General features: G+C 39.6%; 1 protein-coding gene across 2 annotated transcripts in view; it reads left to right on the top strand.

The window, feature by feature from the left end:
• Positions 1-24,034, top strand: part of LOC105077963 (cell cycle control protein 50C) — a 31,118-nt gene that overhangs the window by 2,875 nt on the left and 4,209 nt on the right. The window contains exons 2-8 of one of the 2 annotated variants that reach the window (XR_012506495.1): positions 618-816; positions 6,634-6,744; positions 12,798-12,899; positions 14,162-14,249; positions 14,635-14,775; positions 19,712-19,921; positions 22,428-22,821. Coding sequence is in view for 1 of the 2 variants with exons in the window: in XM_074361953.1 (XP_074218054.1) it covers positions 625-816; positions 6,634-6,744; positions 12,798-12,899; positions 14,162-14,249; positions 14,635-14,775; positions 19,712-19,921; positions 22,428-22,618 (1,035 nt within the window). In the remaining variant the exon portion in view is untranslated. Of the gene's footprint in view, positions 1-617; positions 817-6,633; positions 6,745-12,797; positions 12,900-14,161; positions 14,250-14,634; positions 14,776-19,711; positions 19,922-22,427; positions 24,023-24,034 lie in introns of those variants that run through there. The other variant, XM_074361953.1, reaches the window with a different exon arrangement.

Below are 24,034 nucleotides of genomic sequence, written 5' to 3' on the forward strand. Positions count from 1 at the left end.
TGTATTAATCTCCAAGGATTTGGACAAGTTCTTAAAGATAAATCCATTTTCCCCTTTCAGGAAGGCTTGCCTTTAATTAGTCACCACATCCCAGAAGTAGCCAGTTATAACTGCTTCCCAGTGTCACCAGTCGTTGGGTTATACAGACCTGGTGGGGACATTTCTGCTTGGCATGGCATTTAACACAATGAGCTTTTTGAGCCTAAGTAAAATATACCTAGCAGTAGCTGATTGAAGGGAGCTGTGCTCCTGCTGAATATCAGGGCTGGTTAAGGAATAATTCCAGGAAGCAGAAAAACCTTGCAAATGCACCAGAAGATTCATGTAATTTTTTTTAATTAAAGTGTATTCGATGTACAATGTTGTGTTAATTTCTGATGTACAGCATAGTGATTCAGTTATTTTTATATATACTCCTTTTCATATTCCTTTTTATTATAGGCCATTACAAAGTATGAATATAATTCCCTGTGCTATACAGTAGGACCTTGTTTATTTTATATAGAGTAGTATCTGCAAATCCTGAACTCATATAATTCTTAATATTACCATTATGTGTTATTGCTGTAAGCAGTAATGCTACAAATGTCTTGAAAGTATATCTGCGTCACCTGCAGGGCCAAAATGAAGAGGGGTTCCCACGATTGCCAGTCCAGATTGCCAGACAATACTGCTTTGAAGCAGCAGCAATTGCCTGCCTACCGGCTACAGCTCACAGCCACCAAAATCCTCTCTGGATTTTTTATCACAGGAGTGTTCTGCCTTGGTGCGGGTGTCATCCTTCTCTTGTCTGCAAAGAACATCAAGGAAGTAGAGGTTTGTCCCATCTTACATTTTTAATGCAATTTTTAAGAATTTTTAGCTTTGGGACTATAAATGAGTGGTCAGTTTGAGAACACAGCCCCTTGACAGGGAACTAGACGGGACTGGAACATCCCTTTTCTAGCTGGCAGGTGCACATGGTGACAGAGCCTCTGCACCTGCCAGAGACTATATTCACCCCTCCTCCCTCTTGAGGACAATCACTCTCACTCTGGTCAGTTCAGCCATATTTGTTTCCAGGGACCTGGCAAAATCAGGAGCTTTTTATGCTGGCAGAGTACCGAGCAAGCGATTGGTATTGGCAGGCGAGAGGCAAGGCCAGACGCCCGAGTATCATGTTGATAAAAAGAGTGAAGAACCAAAGATACAGGTCTTCGATTTTGCCCAACTTTCAAGCATTGTGTCTTTCCCTTTACAAATGAACTCCCTCTGAGATCATTACTTTAATCTAGGAAAAGCAAGAACCTAAATCTTTCTGGCCTCATCAGGATACTTAGCAAAATAAACCAAGTTCTACTCAGAGCTAAGGGCACACTCCTCAGTCACAAGCCTTTTGCCAATTTGATTTTTAACCTATCGGAGGATGAGAATCCCAGAAGCTGGTTGGGGGAAGATCTGGTCTGAGCATGCCCACATTTGGTCTAATGAATTAAGTAAATGCTTCAGGCAAATCGGCTCTGGGTAGATTACCAGATATCCCAGACCGTATGACCACCATTCTGAAGGCAGGCCTGGAAAGCTCATCTATTCCCTCTCCCCACGGGGACTAGTGGCAAAATTACCTTGAAGGCCAAGTCTGTCAACATTGATTTCGTGTTCATGAGTGTCTGCTGGTGCTAGGAGTTCTGCTGGGTGTGCAGACGAGTGAGGTAGGTAAGACTTGATTCCTGCCCTCAGTGAACTAGTGACAGAGTAGGTAGGAGAGTGTGTGGTAAGAACACAGAGCTCAGCCACAGCTGGCTCGTTTTCCATATCCCAGCCCCATCCTTGCACAATGCCATTACACTATAGGCACACACTTATCAAAAGGATGGATTAGGGCAGCTAGTGTGGACTTCAATGAGGAAAATGTCATCTGAGGTCCCACTCCTCCTACCAACATATACTTCCCTACTGCCTTTCCACTGAAATTTTCTACTCCCCACCCCCCAGCTCCCAGCAGGTTATCTTCCTAGTGCCCCCAGGTCCTTTTGAGTCCTTTAGTGTAGTAATGTAAACCACCAGGCCACACCAGGTAGCAAATTAAACTTGCCTTGTTGAAGGGGTAGCAAAGTAATTGGCTTACAAGATTGATACTCATTTCCACAAAAAGCTCATCCTGTTTACTTGTCCATTTTCTTCTTCACCAGCCCCTTTCACCAACACCTCCTGTGTGTTTCCTGCTTCATCCCTCCTGGTCACCCATCCCTATCCACTATGAAATGCAGCCTCCATTAAAAGGCAGCCATTGCTTAGCAGGGTACAAGATTGACATACAGAAATCTGTTGCATTTCTTTACACTAACAATGAAATATCAGAAAAGGAAAGTGAAAAAAAAATCCCTTTTAAAATTGCATCAAAAAATAAATAAAATACTTACCTCCTGCCAAGGAAGTAAAAGACTTATATGCTGAAAACTATAAAACATTGATAAAGGAAATTAAAGATGATTTAAAGAAATGGAAAGATATCCCATGCTCTTGGATTGAAAGAATTAATGTTGTTAAAATGACCATACTACCCAAAGCAATTTATGTGATTAATGTGATCCCTATTAAATTATCCATGACATTTTTCACAGAACTACACTGAAAATCCTAAAATTTATATGGAATCAAAAAAAAAAAAAAAAAGACCCAGAGTTGCCAAAGCAATCCTGAGGAGAAAAACCAAACCTGGAGGCATAACCCTTCTAGACTTCAGAAGATACTACAAAGCTACAGTAATCAAAACAGTGTGGTCTTGGCACAAAAACAGGCATATGGATCAATCGAACAGAATAGAGAGCCCAGAAATAAACCCACACACCTATGTTCAATTAATCTACAACAAAGGAGGCAAAAATGTACAATACAGAAAAGACAAGTCTATTTGGCAAATGGTGTTGGGAAAGCTGAACAGCTGCGTGTCAGTCAATGAAATTAGAACACTTCCTCACACCATACACAAAAATAAACTCAAAATGGCTTGAAGACAAACATAAGACAGGACACCATAAATCTCCTGGAAGAGAACAAAGGCAAAACATTCTCTGACATAAATTGTATCAATCTTTTCCTAGGTCAGTCTCCCAAGACATTCGAAATAAAAGCAAAAGTAAACAAATGGTACCTAATTAAACTTATAAACTTTAGTACAGCAAAGAAAACCATAAACAAAATGAAAAGACAACCTATGGACTGGGAGAAAATATTTGCAAATGATACAACTGACAAGGGCTTAATTTCCAGAATATATGAACAGCTCATTTAACTCAATAACAACAAAACAAACAATCCAATCAAAAAATAGGCAGAAGACCTAAATAGACATTTCTCCAACGAAGACATACAGATGGCCAATAAGCATATGAAAAGATGGTCAATAGCACTAATTATCAAAACTACAGTGAGGTATCACCTCACACTGGTCAGAATGGCCATCGTTAAAAAGTTCACAAACGATAAATGCTGGAGAGGGTATAAAGAAAAGGGAACCCTCCTTCACTGTTGGTGGGAATGTGACTTGTTGCAGCCAAAACAGTATGGAAAACAGTATAAAGATTCCTTAAACTAAAAATAGTTATCATATAATCGACCAATCCCACTTCTTGAGCATGTATCCAGAGAAAACTCTAATTCAAAAAGATACATGCACCCCAGTGTTCATAGCAGCGCTGTTTACAACAGCCAAGGCATGGGAGCAACCTAAATGTCCATCAACAGATGACTGGATAAAGAAGTTGTGGTACATATATGTGTGTGTGTGTGTGTGTGTGTGTGTGTGTGTGTTTGTATATAAAATGAAATACTACTCAGGCATAAAAGAAAATGAAAGAATGCCATTTGCAGCAACATGGCTGGACCTAGATATTGTCACATGAAGTGAAGTAGTAAGTCAGCAATAGACAAATATTGTATGATACTGTTTATATGTGGAATCTTAAACAAAAATGATACAAATGAACTTATTTATAAAACAGACTCACAGACATAGAAAACAAACTTATTGTCACCAAGGGGAAGGGGTGGTAGGGGGATAAATTAAGAGTTTGAGATTAGCAGATACAAATTACTATATATAAAATAGATAAACACCAAGGTCCTACTGTATAGCACAGGGAATTATTTTCAATAGCTTGTAATAAACTATAAGGACTAAATATATATGTATAACTGAATCACTATGCTGTACACGAGAAACTAACACAGCACTGTAAATCAACCATACTTCAATTTTTTAAAAAAGGAAGCAGCCGTTGCTGAATGCTGTCACCTCATGCATGTGAGAACTTCACCCCATTGTTGATTCAAGACAACACTGCAAACAACTTTCAACAGAACGCTTTTATCATGATATTAAGGGGATTTTCCAACTGACTTTTCTTTTAAGCCACTGTTTCTAACATTTTGCTTTCATACAGGAAGATCAGAAAAGAATGTAATCCTCTTTTGCACATGGAAGTGTTTTATTATGATGGGTAGTAAGATGAAGTGCTTATCCCAGGCCAGTGTGGCCAACAGAGGCCTAGTAGAAGAACAGAGTCCTAGTAGAAGAGTTTGGAACTGGCTTTCCTGTGCTCATTCAGCCCTGGGGCACATCAAGAAAGTGCCCTCCGTGCAGTTCACTTTAGGCAAGAATGATAATTCCTGCCTCTCCAAAATTCTGTGAGAAGCAAGCAGACTATGACCTTTGCTGTCATTTTTGAGCTATAGGTTTACAGAGTCACTCGAGCCACAAAGTAGACAGTAGATCAAAGATATATTTTTCTTATAAAATTTTTAGAGCTAGAAAGCACCTTAGATATCATCTAGTCAAAAATTATTTGATCATGAAACACATTTTTTCCTAATTCTGCATTGACAGAACTCCAACAAGAATCCATGGAGTAGAATGTATACTACTACAGTGACCTCACAGATCGATTAATTGCAATCCAAAATGATGCTAGTGAACAAAATGTGGGCCTTGGACGTTAAGGATTTAACTCAACATCAGAGACTGAACTAGAAGCGCAGTGTCCCCAGTCATAGTTCAGTGTGCTAGCTCTCAGTTACGATACAGCCCTGTTCTTTAATGCTTTTTAAAAAATTAGAATGCAGTTTCACAGACAAGGCATCAGTATTTTTAAAAATAATAATTCAAGGACCTAGAGATAGCCATTCTAATTAAAGTGGGCCAGAAAGAGAAAGAAAAATGCCACATGATAATCACTTATATGTGGAATCTAAAAAAAAAAGTAAGAACACGAATGAACTACTTATTATTTATAACTTAGATGACTGATTTCTTGACTATGTGAAAGCACATTTGACAGTCCTTTATGGTTGGATTACATCATTCTGTTAATTCTTACTTTGTGGTTGGCTTTATTCCATTGACAACTATGTAAGTTTAAAAAGCTAAAGCTCTAATCTGTTCTGAGAAACAATGATCAGTACATATATGTAAACTAAAAGAAAAATGTGCCATATATTGTATATATGCATTTACATGCAATATAATATGTGCAGTCAAAGTGTAACAATTCTACTAATAAAACTGAAAAAGGAAAAAATAAAGATATCATGAAACAACAAAGGCAAAAAAAAAATAGTTCAACTATTGTTGCATACTTAAAGAATGATTTAAGCAATTAAGTAGTCTTTTGGCTAATCTTTAATTTAGTATTCACACTTTACCCATATTGACTTCAAACACCCAGTGACTTAGCAAGCATTCAGAATTCTTTCTTGTCTTCTCTCCCTAAGAATCCAAAATCCCACTGGCAATTTACTGAGGAGAAAGCCAGTCCCTTGCTTCCCTGTCCTCCTCCATTCCCAAACTCTTCTAATTACTCCTCAACACAGTGAGGAAAAAGCAGAAGCCCTCTGCAGCACCCCACAACCACCCCTGGGCACTTGAGATGAATGTTTCCTGCAGCTGAAGGGAACCACACAACCCCATGACCTCTCTCTGAGCCACCCTTCCCAACTCTTCTTCCAGCTGCAGCTTCACATAACTGAGTCCTTGAGCCAGAGCTCACAGGAAAATGCCCATTTGGGACACACTACTGTTTTTTTATACCATTTTGCACAGATTTTAACTTTTAAACAACAGAATATAACACCATTTTACAATTACTTTGCATACATCAGTAACTCTACATTTTGGAAACACTTCTTTTTTGTGTTTGGTCATCTTTAATAACTTCCTCTAGACAACATGTAGGAGAATTCATTAGAATAAATATTTTCCAGACAATAAAATGGAAAAACAGTGAAGTTGACTTCCCCATAAAGCTGGTTAGACACAGTTCTCGTGAGTCATTGACTAATACTTTCCTAATGACACCTTTTTATGATGGAGGCATGAGGCTGCATCACAGGTTACATAAATATGCAGTAGAAACCCTGAGCTCCAGGTAAGTGGCAAAATGCTGCCAGATCCCAAAATTAAAGGCTGTAAGGAGGCCCACTCCCTCACATCCACGGAGCGCTCATGTCCTGCGCAGTGAGCTGCCGGGTTCACATCCCAGACAGCATGCCCTCGACCTGGAGAGCTTGGAGATTTTGGTGGACTCAGGACTTTAATTTGAAGATCTGTATTCATGTCCTTTTTAATTAATAATTGTTCTTTTCCCCACCTGACAGATTAATTACACAGAAAAATGTTCAGATTGTGCAAAACTGCGGGAAAACACCGCTAATTTTGACAAAGAATGCACTTGCTCTATTCCCTTCTACCTCCCAGAGGCAATGAAGGTAAGTGAGATTCAAGAGCCTTCAGCTGGCTGTATGCTGCTCTATTCCTATTTAACACAGGGCAGTAAGTTCATGATCTCTACCAAATGCTTTCCAAAACTGAAAATACAAAAAAATAAAGCAGAGTGGAGTTGAGGGTCTGAGAAAGTGTTGAGTGCATGTGTGACTCTCCCTTTCCCTTTTTTTCCTTTAGACTTTCATTCTTCCCCTTTGTTTCTAAGTTTCCAGATTCTTTACCCACCCAACTTTGTAACATAATTCTCAACATCAATCAAACAGGTTTTACGCCAAATGTCAGCACAGGAGGGGACCATAGCAATCACTGGATCTAACCACTCATTTACAGTGAGAAACTTAATGGATTGAGAGGTTAAGTGACTTGACCAAGGTCACGCAGTGAGTTAGTGTCAAGGGTCACACACCTGGTGGGACTCTCCTTGGCTCCCCCTCCAAGTCATTCTACACATGCAGCTGCCTAGTCCCTAAGGCAACTCTTGGCCCAGCTGTCAGGCACTGTGAGAAATGCCAAAGAAATAAAAAGAGATGTCCCTGCTCTTAGGCGGATTAAAGTCTCGTGTTGTCCAGGTCCTCTGAGGAGCAGATGCCAAGACTAGATTAGACATAACAGAGATTTATTGGGGGAGCTGCCTGTGAGGGAAAATATGGATGAAGCCAGAGGAGGCTGTGAGAACACAACACAGCTCTGACCCCTGGGAAGGAGAGGGGAGGGGAGAAGGAAGGCAGGGGCAGGCAGCGGCATGGGAGGGTAAAGAAGAAGGGAAGATGGGAGGGAGGGAGGAAGGAAGGTCTGCAGAAAATTCTTGAGAAAGTTTCGGCAAGGCCGACAGAGAGTCCTGGCCTCAGTATCCCTGTTGCTCAGGCACTGGCTGGGAGCAGCCATGGGAGTGGGAAGCATGGCCTTGGTGCAGACACAGGATGACCTCAGAGCAGAGCAGCTGGAGCCGCCCCTTGATTACGCTCTCCGCAGTAGGAAATCAAGAGGCACCTTTTCAGGGCCTCTCTTGTCTTACAAGGTAGTCAGGACTTAATCAAATGAAAGTGTATTTTCTTCAGCTTTTCAAAGGTTCTGTTCTGTCCTCTGGGCTTTGCAACTCTCCCCACAGCGCCCTCCTCCCTTACCTGGTTCGTCCCTCTTCCTTGCCCTTCAGAGATGACTCTGCATGGGATGCTTCCATGTTCAAGCAGGCCTTCTCTTCAGCTTCTCACTAAGCATCCCATCTCAAAGTCTGCTTCCTCCCCAAACAGGACTCACTGTCATCTCCTGAAAAACCCTCCTTACTTCCCTTTCTGCTAAAGATTCCATTGCCAAGACCCAAAGTTTTCCTCCTTGACTTTACCCTGCCTGCTCCTTTCTCATCCAGGCCTCTGATGTGTGAGCCCTGTTCTTCAATCCGTGTTTCTCCCAGCCACCCTCTCCCCAGTTCAGACCCTCCTGGTCTAGTATCACAGTGACTTTAGTTGCTCTTCTAGCCTCTGGCTTCTACATTTAGCCAACTGTTATTTGCAAAATCAGTAGACCATGCCCTGCCCTCCACCTAAATTTGCACTCTCTCACATTGTTCTTCAACACTGGAGGCCCAGCTATCTTTTCATCTTTATCTCCATGGGAAACCTTGTACTCCTGCCAAACTGACCCAACCTGTTTTTCCATGATACAGCTCTCTATGTTCTTTTGCCTAGAAAGTCTCCCCTCTCACTGCCACCTGTAAGATCCCACCTGTGTTAAGTCCCTAGTATCCCAACCCTTCCTTGAGCCTCCTTTTCACTCATGTTTCGAGCAAGAATTTTGCCCACATTTGTATTCTGGGAGTGCTGTTCCCACTCTTCTGATGGACTTGCAGTCACCCGTATAATATCCTATAGACTCGTTTCCTCTAATTACAGGAACCTCCCTGGGGACAGGGATCATGCTTTACGTGCCACATCACAGCTACTTACCCCCACCCTGTATCTGCATACAGACTCAACCTTCCCACCTGTTACCACACGGGAACCACCCATGCTCCCATCTGAAGGCTTACCTCTCACTTATGCAATAGATGCCAGCCTTTCTTGTCTTTATAAGGGCTTAACTCAGCAGTTCTTACCTCTCATATATCATCAACTTTTCTCTCTCCTGGATCTTTCCCACCAGCACACATATTATTTCTTAACATATCTGTAAAATACAAAAACAAAACACTCTTCTATCCTCCCAGATTTCCCTGCCAACTATTTGCCCATTTCTTTTCTCCTATTAGCAGGAAATCTCTTCAGAAGAGTCATCTGTCTTGGCTGTTCCCAGTTCCTCTCTTCTCATTCTCTCTTAGGCCCACTCCAATCAGGTTTTGGCCCCCAACACTCGCTGAAATTTCAAGGTTACCAGTGATTTCCACATGGATACATCCAGTGATGAATCCTTAGTGCCTCGACACCCACTGGACATAGGCGATCACTCCCTCATCCGTGACCCACTTCCTTCTCTAGGCTTTCAGGGCACCTTACGGTCTTGGTTTTCCTCCTATCTCTCTGGCCGCCTTCTTTGGTTCCATTGCTGTTCCTCTTATTTTCCCCAAACTCTTTATGTTGAGATCCTCAGGGCTTTAGTCTTCTTCTCCTCTCTTATACACTCACTTCCTAGGAAACACCATCCACCTCCTAGGTTCAAATACCATCAATCACCAACACCCTATTTTATATCTCTAGCCCACACCTCTCTTCCAGTATCCACCCTTGTATTTCCAGAAGCCTTCCTCAGGTCACCATTCAGATGTCTAATAGATATCTGAAACTCAACGTTTCCAAAACTGAACTCCTGATATCCATTCCTCCCCCTTATTTACTCTACACACCCCACCCCCCCTTAAAAACAAAAACAAAAAACCTGTTCCACCCACAGACTTCTTAATCTCAGGTGAAAATAACTCTGTCCTTCTGGTGCTCAAGCCAAAAGCCCAGGAGTCATTCTTGACTCCTTTCACTCTCTCACACCTCGTATCCGTCCATCCTACTGGCCCTACCTTCAGAATATATCCAAAGTATATTCACCTCTGCCCCCTCTGCTGCTACTACCCAGCTCCACACCACATTCACCTCTCAGGTGGGGTTCTGAAATAGCCTCCTATCAGGTCTCCCTGTTATATCTATAGCTCAATATAGCAGCCAGAGTGAACGTTTTGAAGCATAAGTCATACGTTACTCCTTTGCTCAAAAATTTCTGCAATGGCTTCTCTTTCCACTCAGTGAAAAAGCCTAAGTCCTTACAAGCCCTTACATGATCCTCTTAACCTCCTCCCTTCATTCTCTTCCCCCATCCCCACTCTGACCACACTGTACTTCTTGTTCCCCAAACAAGTCAGGCATTCTCTTATGCCTGTCCCCAATTTTTGGTTGGCATTATCACCGAATAAGGCCTACACTGCCCATCCTATTTCACTGCAACCTGTCGCCTCACCTCACCCTGCACTCCTAACTTTTGTTACCTCGCTGTATTTCCATTGTTTTCCACAGTATTCATCACCTTGTAACATGCTATATAAATGAACAGTTTATTATATGTATTGTTTATTGTCTGTCTCTCACTGTAATATCCCAAGCACCTGTAACAATGCCTGGCACACTGTAGTTGCTCAATTAATGGTTATGGAATGAACATATGAATCTTTGCTTCCTCCACAGTGTATAGCACAGTAATTTTACATGGTAGATGCTCAGAAAATGTTTGCTGAAATGTTAAATTAATGGAAGAAAGATAAAGTGCTAAATTATATGGCTTTATGCTCCAGGAAGTTTTGGTGTTTTGTGTCCCTTTCCTATTTCCCAATTGACCCCGGATGAACGCATGTTGGCATCAGTAATATTCTGAATACAACTGTGTCTCTAATCATTTTTGTGAGTGTAAGTCAGACACAGATTATAAGGAAATTACTGAGCTGTACCTGGGTTGTAAGTGATATCTATATAAGGTCACTGGGAGAAGTTTTATATATGTGTTCTTTATTAGAGATCAAAACTGAGAATTTTGAGAATTCTCAAATTGTAATTCTCTACAGTTGCTGCCCTTTCTTGCCTTCCTCCACTCACTCTGCTGCCCCCATCAAAGTAAAAGTTAGTGTTGCTTTTTTTTTTCCTAAAAGCATTAAAAATTTATTCTCTAGAAATCAGAAGTCTGAAATCAGGGTGTCAGCAGAGTTGGCTCCTTCTTGAAGGCTCAGAGTGCTTACAATTTTAAAGAAGAAAATCCAAAAGATAAAAACCTTAAAGTGCTTGGGTTCCCATCTGTCTGTCCTTTAAAATCCTAAAGGCAAGTAAGTGTTACCAGCTGCTAACCATTCCTTTCAGGCAAAGGCTTTCTCATAAAAATCCAACCAAACTACTCAGGGAAACCACAGGGCCTTCAGCTCACCAGGTCACACATATCACACGTGCTAGACAATGGATCCACGGAGAGCTCTCTACCGTAACCTAGGAATTCGGCACCAAGTACCACAGGAGAGGAACAGCCTCACGAAGCGCATTGTGCCTCCAGGACTAATAAACAAGACAATGGTCTCGGAGGCCTTGTTAAGCTAAATCTTGGACAAAGAATCATTGAAAAAGGGTCATTAAACCACTTTTGTCCCTAGTGTGTGAGTGTTCTCTGCCTGCTGATTTTGTCATTTATATGAACATATAACTTTGGGTAAGGAGAATTCTCTTTTAGCTCCCAAGAAAATGCACAGTCAGTCCCATGCCCCGGATTCCAGATTTTCTCGCGTTGTGGGCCAGCAGCAAAGGCTCCCTCTTCAGATGAGGAAGCACAGTCAGGGCTTCCCACTGCGCCTGGCCTGCTGGCCGTCACACCCACGCTCTCCTTTCGTGATGCCCCAGCCCACCTCTTTCTCAGGGTGCAGCGGCTCCCCTCCTCGCTGTTGCAGAGACTCTTCTCTGACCAGGGACCACGCTCTTCAGCCTTGGTTGTCTTCTATACTGGGCCACACTTACCGTGACCTTCATTTTCAGCCTGCCCTGGGTACCAGCTCCCGTCTCCCATGCTCATCCTCTTCAAGGTCCTTAGGGTGAGGCCATATTTGCATGGAACGAGAGAATCAGTTGCCTCAGGAAGTTGTAAAGGACTGCTTTTGTATTTCTAGCACTGAACATAGCACCTAACACATGGGAGGCACTAAATAAAATTTAGGCTTTCATATTGTGGATGCAGGCCTTTATTAGTTTGGAGATAGGTAGTATATTAATCATGAACAGCTACATCGGACAGTTACATTTGCATCATATGTGCTGTTAGTAAAATCTGCATCAAGTCTGCCTGGAGAAGTTCCAGGGCCTTGGTACTTCACCATAAAGGTAGAAGCATTGATGGTAGCCCGTGCCTGGGCAGCCACATACAACAGCATCCATGAAAAAGTTTATCTCCCATGGCAACCAGGCTGCGTATTGCCAAGGTGAAAATCACCTTTCTTCTAGATTAGCAAACCATTCCATCTTTTTGTCCATAACAAATGGTTCACCATTTCTTGACCAAGCATTTTATGACAGAGTACTGTGCTAAATCCTTGGGGTAAAAAGACAACACGGGGCCTGGATCCCAAGGAGCTAGTCTCATGTCTTTCACGTGTCTAGTACGTACATGCACCTAGACATGTTCAGTGGCCCCAGTTTTATTCTATGGATTTGCTTTGAAACAATGTGAATTTGATGCTTACCACAACCCCTAGGCAAAGCAGCTTTCCCAGAACTGCTGGGAAATAATTGTAAAGCCAAATTTTACATATTGAGAATACAAATGATAAATTTTTTTAAGGCAAAGTGTGGTGACCCTTCCAAAAACATTAAAAGTAAATTATTTAGTCCTTTTAATAATTCTATGTAGACCAGGATTTTCCAACACTGATTTTTAGAAATAATTTCTCGGGATTCTATTTGATATAAAGAAACTTTCAGTTCCCATCAATATTTTTCTGTACTACTTTTTGCATTTAAAAAATCCTGTCCATGTTTATTAACAGTCCAGCTTATTTTCCTCTCACCTTACTGCTTCCTCTTCTCCTCTACAGGGTGATGTTTATATGTTCTACAAACTGTACGGCTTCTATCAGAACCTCTATCAATATGTTCTATCCAGGAGTAATAGCCAACTGATGGGTATAGATATAAAGGTAAGGCTTTATTTAACTTGTTATAACACTCTTTATTTTTTTTTTTAAACCTGATGAAGCTTTCAGTCTAAAAGAGAATATGGAAAATAAACTCAAAAGCTAAGGTTTTACAAGACAGAAATGCTCATTTTATTCTTGCGTGAACTGCAGGGGCCGGGTATTCAGGATAACTGCTCCTGAGAAGCAGCCCTTTCCCTCTTCAGAGCAGGAATGCGAATCTTGTCCAATTAAGTGGTTATGCTTTCATGCACCAACCATTTTTTTATTTGACAGCATTTTATATTAAAACCAGATATGTAGTGGGTTGCCCAAGTCTTGGTAATAGTGAATGTGTCAGAAGGGCAAATCTTCATGTACATTTCAATCATAATTCAGGATATACGCTTCTGTGAATAAAGTTGATGGCATGTTGGAGCTGCTTCAAAGAGTAGAGTTTTTGCTTTTAAATGACTGACACATCAATTAGATTTCAGTATTGCTTCTTCACACTTAATTTCTGTAGTTATCTTGAAAGTTGCCCATTTTACCTAATGGATGCATCTGCCATTTTGATAGTGGCTGGTCTCAGTCTGGCTCACTCTATATCCACCATCATCCTCCCTATAATGGGCCTTCAATCAATATAGTTTAAGGAAATTGGACTTTACTTGATTGAATAAAAGCCTTTGGTTTAATTGAATATTCTTTCAGACTACAAAAAAAATCCTTTCAGATTACAAAATTTTACTCTTTCTTGGTAGATGGTATTCAGCATACTGGCAAGAAAAGCTAGAAGGAAACCTTTTCTATAGCGATATTATATAAAAGTGCTTTTTAGCAGCTACTCTTTTAAAAATGTATTCTGGTAGTTAGGTGGATGGATTCCCTGTGATAAGTCATCTATCTGTAGACTCACAATTTTATACTTTTTGGAATATAAATTACACTTCAATAAGAAAAAGCCTTTGAAAATGTAATCTGGTGGGGGCTTAAGTGTGGCATTTAGCACAGCCAACAAAGTTCCTTCCTGCAGACATAGTTGGTATGCTGTGTACAGCTAATGAGGAAAAAAAACTACACACACATGCATGTACACATACACATTATCTTCAAAACATGAAAATTTTCTAGTCTAAGTGAGCCAGTAGCCTGGGAACAACAGTCCATAATCCTGGTCTGTGCCAATAAATCAGTGTGGGTTAATTTACATTTGCCAGTGTTTTCGTTTTCAGCATTTTAAGAATTTACTGAAAGCGCTTATTCCTGTATCATTTCACATCCAGGATGTTAGTAACTGTGCTCCTTTCAAAAACTCCCACAACGGGATCCCCATCGCTCCTTGTGGTGCTATTGCCAACAGCATATTCAATGGTAGGTGACTTTTCTTATCTCCATTATGTTCCCTTTTGTAAGTGTGTAACAATCTAAATGTCCAGAAGATCACTTCTGCAGCTGAGTGGCCGGGCATCTCTAAGAAATGTTTGTATACATTATCCACTGATTTATGGTATTTCATTTGCAAATGGGTTCCCCCTTATCAGAGATTTGAATAGTTAAATGAAGCCGAAGAGTATTTTTCAGTTAACTGGGGCATTGGAAGGAAAAAGAAGAGTCTTTGGAGTCCAGCATCTATGACATGTCGGCATGTTGAGAAGCTGCTAATACTCTGGTTTATTTTTCAGCTGTGTCTGGTTGTGCAATTCCAAATGTGGCAAAAATACTTGTATCTCTAATACAGTTTTTAATTTCCTTATAGACACCATTGTTCTTTCATACAACCTTAATTCATCCATGAGTATCAAAGTCCCAATGCTAAGGAGTGGAATTTCATGGTGGACAGACAAGTATGTCAAGTTTTGGAATCCAGGTTCCCAAAATCTTTCTAGTGCATTTGCAGGTAAGATCCATAGATTAGCTCAACATTCTTCTCTCTTTATGGAAACTTTGGTTTTGATATGTGGGGAGGTGTTTATGATGCCTGCTTCTTTACTTCTTTGTTGACCTCCTTTTGCTTTTTCCCCTACCTGTGGGCATCTCCATCGCATACCTATCAGAAACATGAGGTGATTGGTACCCTGGTTCCCTCCAGTTTACCGTTGGGAAAAAGACAGTGTTTTAAGAAATTTGCTGCTTAATCTATAATTAGAGTGATCATGTAATTTACTGTCCAAACTAGTATGCTTTTGAGAGTGAAAGGGACACTAGAATAACTAAAGTTATATATTTATTTGAAAGTTTTATTTATTGACCAGTAAACTGACATTACCATATTGATGGACCTATAAAAGAATTCTACTATGAACTATTTTAAAAATGCAATTCTTTAAAAAATTAAAATAATAAATTTGTGTACATTAAATCAAGTTTTAAAAATTTATATATTATCTAAACATTGAAGGATAATGTAAACAAAATAATTATTCTGGATACAGAATCACATACTTTAATCAGTTTCTTGGCCATATCTGTCTTCACTACATGCCCCTGTATTTTTCTAATGAATTTTTTAAACAATATTTTATTAAAATATTATTTTTAATTTTTTCACAAAATTGTCTGCAATCATTTTTGAAGTTGCATTTTATGGTTAATCAGTTTGAAATTGTTGCACCTTAATTGATTCTTCTCTTTTGACTCTGTTTTTTTTTTTAATTGAGAAAATATGTATACTTGATGAGGTACCTATTATGTTTACAATTTTACTAAATAGAGGATATTCTCATTTTTAATTCTTCTGTATTGAAATATGCTAGTATTGTAACCCAAGTATTTTTGTAGGCCCTGTCACTTTTCGACTTCACATTTTTTCTATGTTTTTTTGAATATTTTACTAACTTTAAATGCTACAAAACCTTAGACCTTCTTGATATCCTTTAATTCTGATAGAGAAGAAAATTTTATCCAATCAAAACAGGAAAACTCCACCAAAATAGTTTTCACAAAATTGAGGTATTCCAAAGCACAATTACAGAATTTAAAAATTAAGTTGTATACCTTTTGAACTTTCATTATGCAACATGGTCAGTTGTTCTCTTGCTTTTATAGGGGTAAATTTCAGTATCTTCTTGTTTGCAAACTTGGTTTTCAATAATTACAATTAACTAAATCTTCAAAAATTATGTTTTATGGCATTCCGTATTTAGAATACTTCGTCTAAAACTTTTCAACTATTTTGAACAAAATTTCACCAGAAGTTAGAGGGCTGATTTATCAAAATAAGTTTGAGGATTATCGTGAGACATGTCATTTGACATAGAAAACAGCTCTTTGAAGGCTCAAACACTTGTGAAATTCTGGTTGATGATGTATAACAAAAATAGGCCACGTGTACTTCCTTGCCAAAGCATTTCTTTAACATCTTTGTCACTGTAAAAATTTTGCAGTTTATTTTCTGTGTGGATATATAAAAATATTTAAATTTCCACAACTCTTCTTTTGATAACAAAATATTGTAACTTGCTTGGATACAGTTAATTATATATGTAAAACAACCAATTTAAAACTCATTTCTCCATAAATTTCCAGTTTACTAAGAACATTATCTTTACTCTGATGTTTTCCTCCACCAAATTTGCATTTATGTTATCACTACAAAACCAAAAAATTTACACTTGATTGCTTAATTTTTTAACTGAATTTATGGTAATATTTATAATAATGTCAGAGGTTTTATCTTCCAAGATTGAATATTGAGAATCTTTGCTTTGATTCCATGAAGAAGCAAATTTAAAAAATCAAACCAATATATTCAGATGGATGGATACATCTGAAGACATAGATATAAAAATGGCCTCATTTAACTGTTTACAAAGTTCGTTTTGTGCTCATAGAGCCAACACATTAAAGCTTTCCTTTGATTACAAAAATAATTAATAAAAAAGTGAAAGTAAAGGGAAACTCATTTGACCTAAATAAAAAGCCATGCTCTAGACCAGAAACTGACACATTGTAAACTGACTATACTTCAATAAAAATATATATATTCAAAAAAAATTCATGCTCACATAATGATATATAAATAGACTTTCACTAGCTATATGAGGTAAAGCATTGTCTTTGAATACATTCTTTTGAAAATACATACAAATTTTTGGAGTAGATTCTGATGTTCTTCAGCAGATTTATATCTTTTGATTTTCCCGTGGTCATTGACATCATGATAGTTCCCATAGTGGGGGGTAAATGTCAACCAACATTGCAGTTATCACATCATCAACTTTCTTTGAAAAAGAATTCTTAATTTCACATTAAACATGTATGTTCCATTTTTTAGCTCTTCACAGCTAAAGGGATTTACTAGCAAATAAAAAAAAAAAAACAATACCAAACAATAAAATAGTTGTAAATTTACAGCATATAATAAATAACACTGTTGCAAGAGAGTTCAAAGTACTCTCAGCAAGACTGTTCAGCATCTATTTTTCACACGGCGTCATGCATGTATAACATAATCTGTGCTACCCCACATTTCCCACTGACCCCACTGACTTGCACCCTGGCAGCTTCACACATCTCACAGGCCAAAACAGAGGCTATGGCCTAACTGGCTGGAAGGTCACACAGCGGCAGGGGTCACAGGGATCTGTTATGTTTTGCTGTGAAGGGCCTCTTGTTATCTTTCATTAGTGACATGTTAAAGTAAGCTCTCTATTCATTGCACACGGGTCTCTGTCACGACTATGAAGATGATGGCTGGCAGCTGGAAGGATCAAATTGTATGTATATTATTTGTTTGGAATAAATGCTAAATTAGATGAGATAATGGACAACAGACGTAAATAAACCTTTTGATAACAAAATATTGTAGCTTGCTTGGATACAGTTAATTATGTATGTAAAACAACCAGACTGTCTTAGGCAAACTGGCATGTATGGTCACTGTATCTATAATTAAATTCCCAGTTTTTGAAAGGAAATTGGCAACCTTCTATTGTTTTGTCTTACCATAACCACAGGCCTGTAACACAAAGCATCCTTGGCATTCTCTTATCTCCTGCACTTTGTTCTTAACTTGTGTTATAAGAGTTACCATGTTATACCATAATTATCTGTTTGAATACCTGTCATCCCCACTTCAGTATGTGAATTCCTTGAGAAAAGGGATTGGATCGTGTGTAGTTTTGTATCCCTGGTGCTTGACACAAATGAGCAATCAAGAAGTGCTTATTGTTGAGTGAATGGATGAACACAAATGACCCAGCTGAACTCAGAAAATGAAAGAAGTTGGTACTTCCTACACCATGCCTCTCATATCCTCTGAAGAAATAGGTTGGGGTGAGATCAGAGGTTGGTAAAGAAAGGCGTGCTTGAACCTACGTTGTTTTTACTCCCTGGGTGATTCAGATATCAGTGGCCCATAGGACAGGTAGCCTTGGGGCATAAGCCCTGGCTAAAGTGGAGAGAGGGTAAGGTCCATATGCAGGTACCAAAGGTAATTTTGATTTTGATCAAAATCCTTCTGGCAACAGCAATTAAAGTCTTAGGAAGGGCCAACATAAGTGAGCTGCACAATTTTTTCAGAGGAAGTTTCTCCAGCAAAGGATTATTTCCAGAGGAAGAATAAGTATAGAAACATACTTCAGCAGATTAATCCAACAAAATTTGGCACATGCTTTTATAAGCACTGCAACCCATGCTTAGAAAACAGGACTGGGTCTCTTTTAGAAGAAAATTGTCAGTGGTCAGAGTTGAGAAAGAATGGTTTCCTACAAATAGTAGAACCAGTTTTATGGAAGTAAAAATTTCACTGAACTCTTGCTGACTTTCTTTAAAATTCAGAATGCTTTCTACTGTCAACTTCTGTCTGCTCTCATTGGACTCGCTCATCCCTTTACAAGCATTTATTGAACCACGTACCACATGCCAGGCTCTGGACTAAATGCCAGTGAAAAAAAGTTGAGGGAGATATTGTACTCAAGAGACAGCCATAGAGTGGGAAAGACAGACATGCCCACGCAGTAAAGTGGGGGGTCAACTCAACAGACTGAGCTCCTGACACTGGTCTTCCACCCTGTGCTGCCAACATTCCTCGGCACAGCACCCAAACCTACCCAGCTTCCTGCCTTTGGAACAGGCTTGCAACACGTTTGCTGTCCACCTTCTCCCTTTTACCAATTCCTCTTCCTTGCTTCCGACTTTGAGCTCTTAGGCACAGGGCTGCAGGGAATCTCTGTGTAACATGATCTTCCTGCACTTCCATGATTATTTCCTTAGAATACAGTCCTAGAAGTAGACATTCCAGGCCCAAATGTATGCAAAATACCTTAAACCTTTTGCTGCATCTTCCTAGATTGCCAAAGATATGGTTAATCTACACACACATCTGCTCTGTGCAAGAGTTCCCATTTCTATTGCCTCATTGATGGTTCTAATTCTTGTCTATAAATGTTAAATCATTTTTAGGTGAAACAGTATCTTGTTTTAATTTGCTGTTTTCAGATTACTAGTGAAGTTAAAGAAAATAAAGACATTCCCCATGATGCTATCACGGAATACCACCACTGTTATCATTTTGCTCTACCTATTTTTTCAATGCTTTATTATGCATTTAATATAGTTGAACACATCATACACATATAATATGATATTCTGCTTTTTTAAACCCTATAGCAATATCATCAGCATTTCTCCCCACATTTCTCTAGAGTCTCTGTAACTATTATTTGTAATGGTTGTATACTCCAGCAGCTTAAACACATACACTTTTTTTAAAAGTAGAATTTCGACTTCTCTTTCCTCAAGAATGTGAAAGTTGTTTCATTCTCTACACTTTAAGGAAAACTGAAGAGAGCAGATGATTTTTCTCAACCACATCCATTGTTAACTCTCCACAGGAACTGCAAAGCCCCCATCCTGGCCCAAGCCCGTCTATGAACTGGATGAAGAGGATCCAGAAAACAATGGCTTCATCAATGAAGACTTCATCGTGTGGATGCGGACGGCCGCCTTTCCCACTTTCAAAAAGCTTTACCGCCGACTCAGTCGAATACAACATTTTACTGAAGGCTTGCCGGCTGGTAGCTATAGTTTCGGCATCACCTACAGTATCCTTTTAAGTATCATAGCCAAGGGAGCCCTGGATCCAGCGGGCAGGTTCCATTCATTTAGCCCCCCAGAGCCGTGGTACGAGCTCTGCCCTGAGAGTGCTGGGTCCTCCCTCTGTTCCTCCCTGTATTAGGTATGGAGCCGGCTAGCAGGAGCCAGGGCCTTGGGTGTGGACACACGGGCCATGTCAGGAGACGTGCTTTATTATGAGATTCTGAATGTTTTCACTGAATTTAAAAATACAAACGTAATTCTTGACTTAAGAACAAAAAGGATTTCAAAATGACACTAAACATTATCTTTTAAAAATGATATACTTAAACACAATTTATACTAACTCTGGTCTTCAGACTTAAAGTCCCTTCCCGATTCTCCCTGAGGCAGAATCTCTCCAGGGCTTGCACACAGCTTTGAGACGTCAGCCCAATTAGGCATTAGCACCTTCTCAGAGCTACTGGCCAGGAGTCATTTGTGGGACCCCCAGCAGGCCAGCGGATCTGAACACCAAACTCTCTACCTCCTTTGTCTCTCAGGGAGCTTGGTTGAGAGATTCTTGGGATCAGTGAATGATGGTATGTGTTCCAGTTCCCTGCTCCATCTTTTCTTCTTTTCTATCTTGGAGCAGAACGCAGACATCTCCACTCTGACAGGGGAATGGGGACAATCCTCGAGCAGAGATACTCCCACTGATGTGACACCATCTCTACCTCTCAACTTGTTGCCACCTTATGTTTACTGACCAGGAGTATGGATTCCTTCAGCCATTCCTCTAGCATGGTCTCTAACTCTGTTCTATGAAAAGGAAAGCCAGAAATTGCTCTGTCTTACGCAGCATTATATGTGCAGATCAGAAAGTAAGCCGTAGAATACTACCTTTTAAATAGGATTTCAGCAACCCCTTCTCCCTCCACCCCTCAGAATTTGAGATTGGAAGTTGCTTGACTGTAATCTCTCGAGTTGGACCTTCTGTTCCCAACAAGTTTGTCTGTGATTGCCCTACCAGTAAAGCAGTTATGGTTGCAATCAAGATACAGGAAAAATAACACATCGTGTACTGCTGCCCTCACAATGCATTACAGTGAGTTTGAGGTTGAGGGGAAAAGGAAGGGAGTCCACATTCCAAACATGGGAGACACTATTTGTCCTCTTAAAACACGCCCTCCCTGGGCGTCTTCACTCACAGTCATATTTTAATTCTGATGATTCTCAAAGCTAAATCTTTGTGCAGAATCTCAATCCTGAGCTTTGGTCCTATGCCTGCGTTGAACCCTGGTGTGAGTGTTACCCATCCTGCCTCACAGCCTGGCTAATATGCAAGGAGTCCTAAGCCTGAGCTGCAGAAAATGCCTACCACTTCTACGGGGGCAAAGACCCTCTTAACGAAACTGACAAGAGAAGACAACAGCCAGGTGGCTGAGTTGAGATAGCACCCAAGGACCTGGTGACAATGAGGAATTTTTTATTTTGAAATATAGTCAATTTACAGTGTTGTGTTAGTGTCAGGAGTACAACAAAGTGATTCAGTTATACATATATAACAATTCTTTTTCATATTCTTGTCCGTTATAGGTCATTATAAGATACTGAATGTAGTTCTCTGAGCTATATAGTAGGTCCTTGTTGTTTATTTTATATATAGTGGTGTGTATCTGTTAATCCCAAACTCCAAATTTATCCCTCCTGCCCCTACAATGAAGAATTTTGATGTAAAAGAAAGAGACTGAGTTTCCTAACAAGTTTCCTTGTGCCTTTAAATAGCATGATGCCAAATGATTTGAGGCCTTTTAAGAGCTTTGCTGGGAAATGCCGTTGCTATGAGAAGACTTTATTTGTTTATTAGTTTGGTTTACAAAAGGCACCAGATGTTTAAAAACCTCAAGCCACATGCATAATCAGAATGACATCATTAAAATGCTAATGATAGCAAACCCACTTCAAACACTTTCTCCCCAGCAGTGAGGGATGCTGGCCTTTTCAAAACCCAAATGAATGCACCACCTTTAGTTTTCCTACTAAAAATGTTTTGCCATCTATCTCCTTTTTTTTTTCCTCTTCACTCCTTTTGAAGAATTTTCCCTGAAGTAGAAATTCAAACCTTAGCCTATGAAAGACTTTAGCCTACCCTCAGTATCCTGATCCATAAACAAAAATTTAGATTTACTGTAAAATCTATCTGTATTCTTTTCTTTTCCTTGAGTTTGCCGAAGAAAATTAAATATATTTGTTCATTACTGAGTTGTTTCTAAGTTGTTCAGATCTATTTGTGTCAGAATTTCTTTTGTAGATTATAACTATGTAAGAGGGAAGGCGTGTCTTTATTTAATTTCCTTCCAGCAAGTACAACATACTGCTTGGTAAAGATCAGACTGTATGAAATTGAATATTTGACCATTTTTTACCTACAAAAACAGGAATATTATATGGTTCAACCTAATGTATTTAGGATATGTTGAGGTAGTGCTGAGACGTGCTGAGACAGATCCTTAACAGGTTTTCTTTTCTTAGATTTTCCAGTAACCAAGTTTCAAGGAGAAAAATCAGTTGTTCTTTCCACCCTGACATGGAGTGGAGGCAGTAGCCTCTTCTTAGGTCTCGCCTACACAGTGACAGGAGCCCTGACGTGGCTGGCCTTCTTTGCCATGATGGCAATTCACTTGAGGCTGAAAGAAAGGAAAACGTTATTTCACCAGGAGTAAAGTCAAGCTTTAAAAAGAAAAGCAGAAAACACAGAAATGGACGGTGAAGTAATGGAGCCAAAGATCCCTGACAAGGTTCAACATGACTGGGATATTTCATCAAAGGAACTGAATTAACTGATCAAGTACATTCCCAGATGAATAAATAATGAGAGTTTCAGAGTGAAGAAGAAGAAAAGAAGAGGAGGAGGAGGCCTAATTAGGTATAGTAAAATGTCCTGAGAATGGGGAAGATAAATCATCCTTGAGCTCTAAACCAAGTCTTGGGTATTTATTTGAAGCCCTTGTGCCTGAAGGTAGGTGAATACCTAGAAGAGTGGCATCACCAGACAAGAGTAAGTAATTCTGGGGTCCCCAGGATTAAGTGACTCCTTTTAACCATCAGTCAGGCTCAGACAATGAGTCTTCGTGGGCTGGTTGAAATGATAGACTTCCCAACAGCAATTGTTAGCGTTGAATTGAGTGATAAGGGTGGTTTTTGAAAACTGATTTATTAAATGTTTTCTCCTTTCTGTTGAGTCAAAATGAAGTCTTTTCTGCAAAGAGTAAACCAAGGTTATAGCAGTGCCTCAGCACCCAAAATACATAAGTACGCCAAAAGAAAGTGCAGGGATTTCCCTAAAATTCCCATGTAGCCAAGAGGGAAGCATGGAAAGTGACTGAATCTCTCAAAAACCACTCAACGTTTGAGGGCCCAACACAATTCTAAAACTTATATTGGGATGACATATTCTAGAATGCAGATAATGACATGGATTTGTGGCATTTGAATTATATGTGTTGAGGGAGCTTCTCAGGGTTCATCTTAAAAGGTTTGAATTCCTGCTAAATGTCACTTACAGGAGACTGAACGAAGTACAGCTGACCCTTGAACAACGCAGGGGTTAGTGGCACAGACCCCTGTGCAGTTGAGAATCCACCTGTAACTTTATAGCTGGCCCTTAGTATCTATGGTTTTGCATTCATGGGTTCAACCAACTGTGGATCATGTAGTACTGTAGTATTTATTGAAAAAAATCTTTGTATAAGTAGCCATATGCTGTTCAAACCCGTGTTGTTCAAAGGTCAACTGTCCTTGGAAAAGCTGCCAGGACAAGAGACTCCATAGATTTATGTACCTAGATAACCAGAATATTATACTTTAAAAACCATATTTATAGTATTTTATTTCTTAAGGTGAGGGAAGCTTTACTCTGTGATGACTCTAAGAGCTGAATTTTCATTGTTAAAGAAAAACATAGTATCTACACATATTTGTCTCTTTAGCAGCCAAGAAAACATTTCTTTGTTGCAACATTCTACATTCGCCAAGCAGTCAAGTACTTTTCCAAATAAAATAAAATAACCAAAATGGTTTCAAATACCAACTCTGAAATCTTGGAATCCCTCCTCTGTCTCATCTTTCATCTGTAAGCA

The sequence above is a fragment of the Camelus bactrianus genome, chromosome 1, assembly GCF_048773025.1.
Source record: "Camelus bactrianus isolate YW-2024 breed Bactrian camel chromosome 1, ASM4877302v1, whole genome shotgun sequence".
Classification (NCBI taxonomy): domain Eukaryota; kingdom Metazoa; phylum Chordata; class Mammalia; order Artiodactyla; family Camelidae; genus Camelus; species Camelus bactrianus.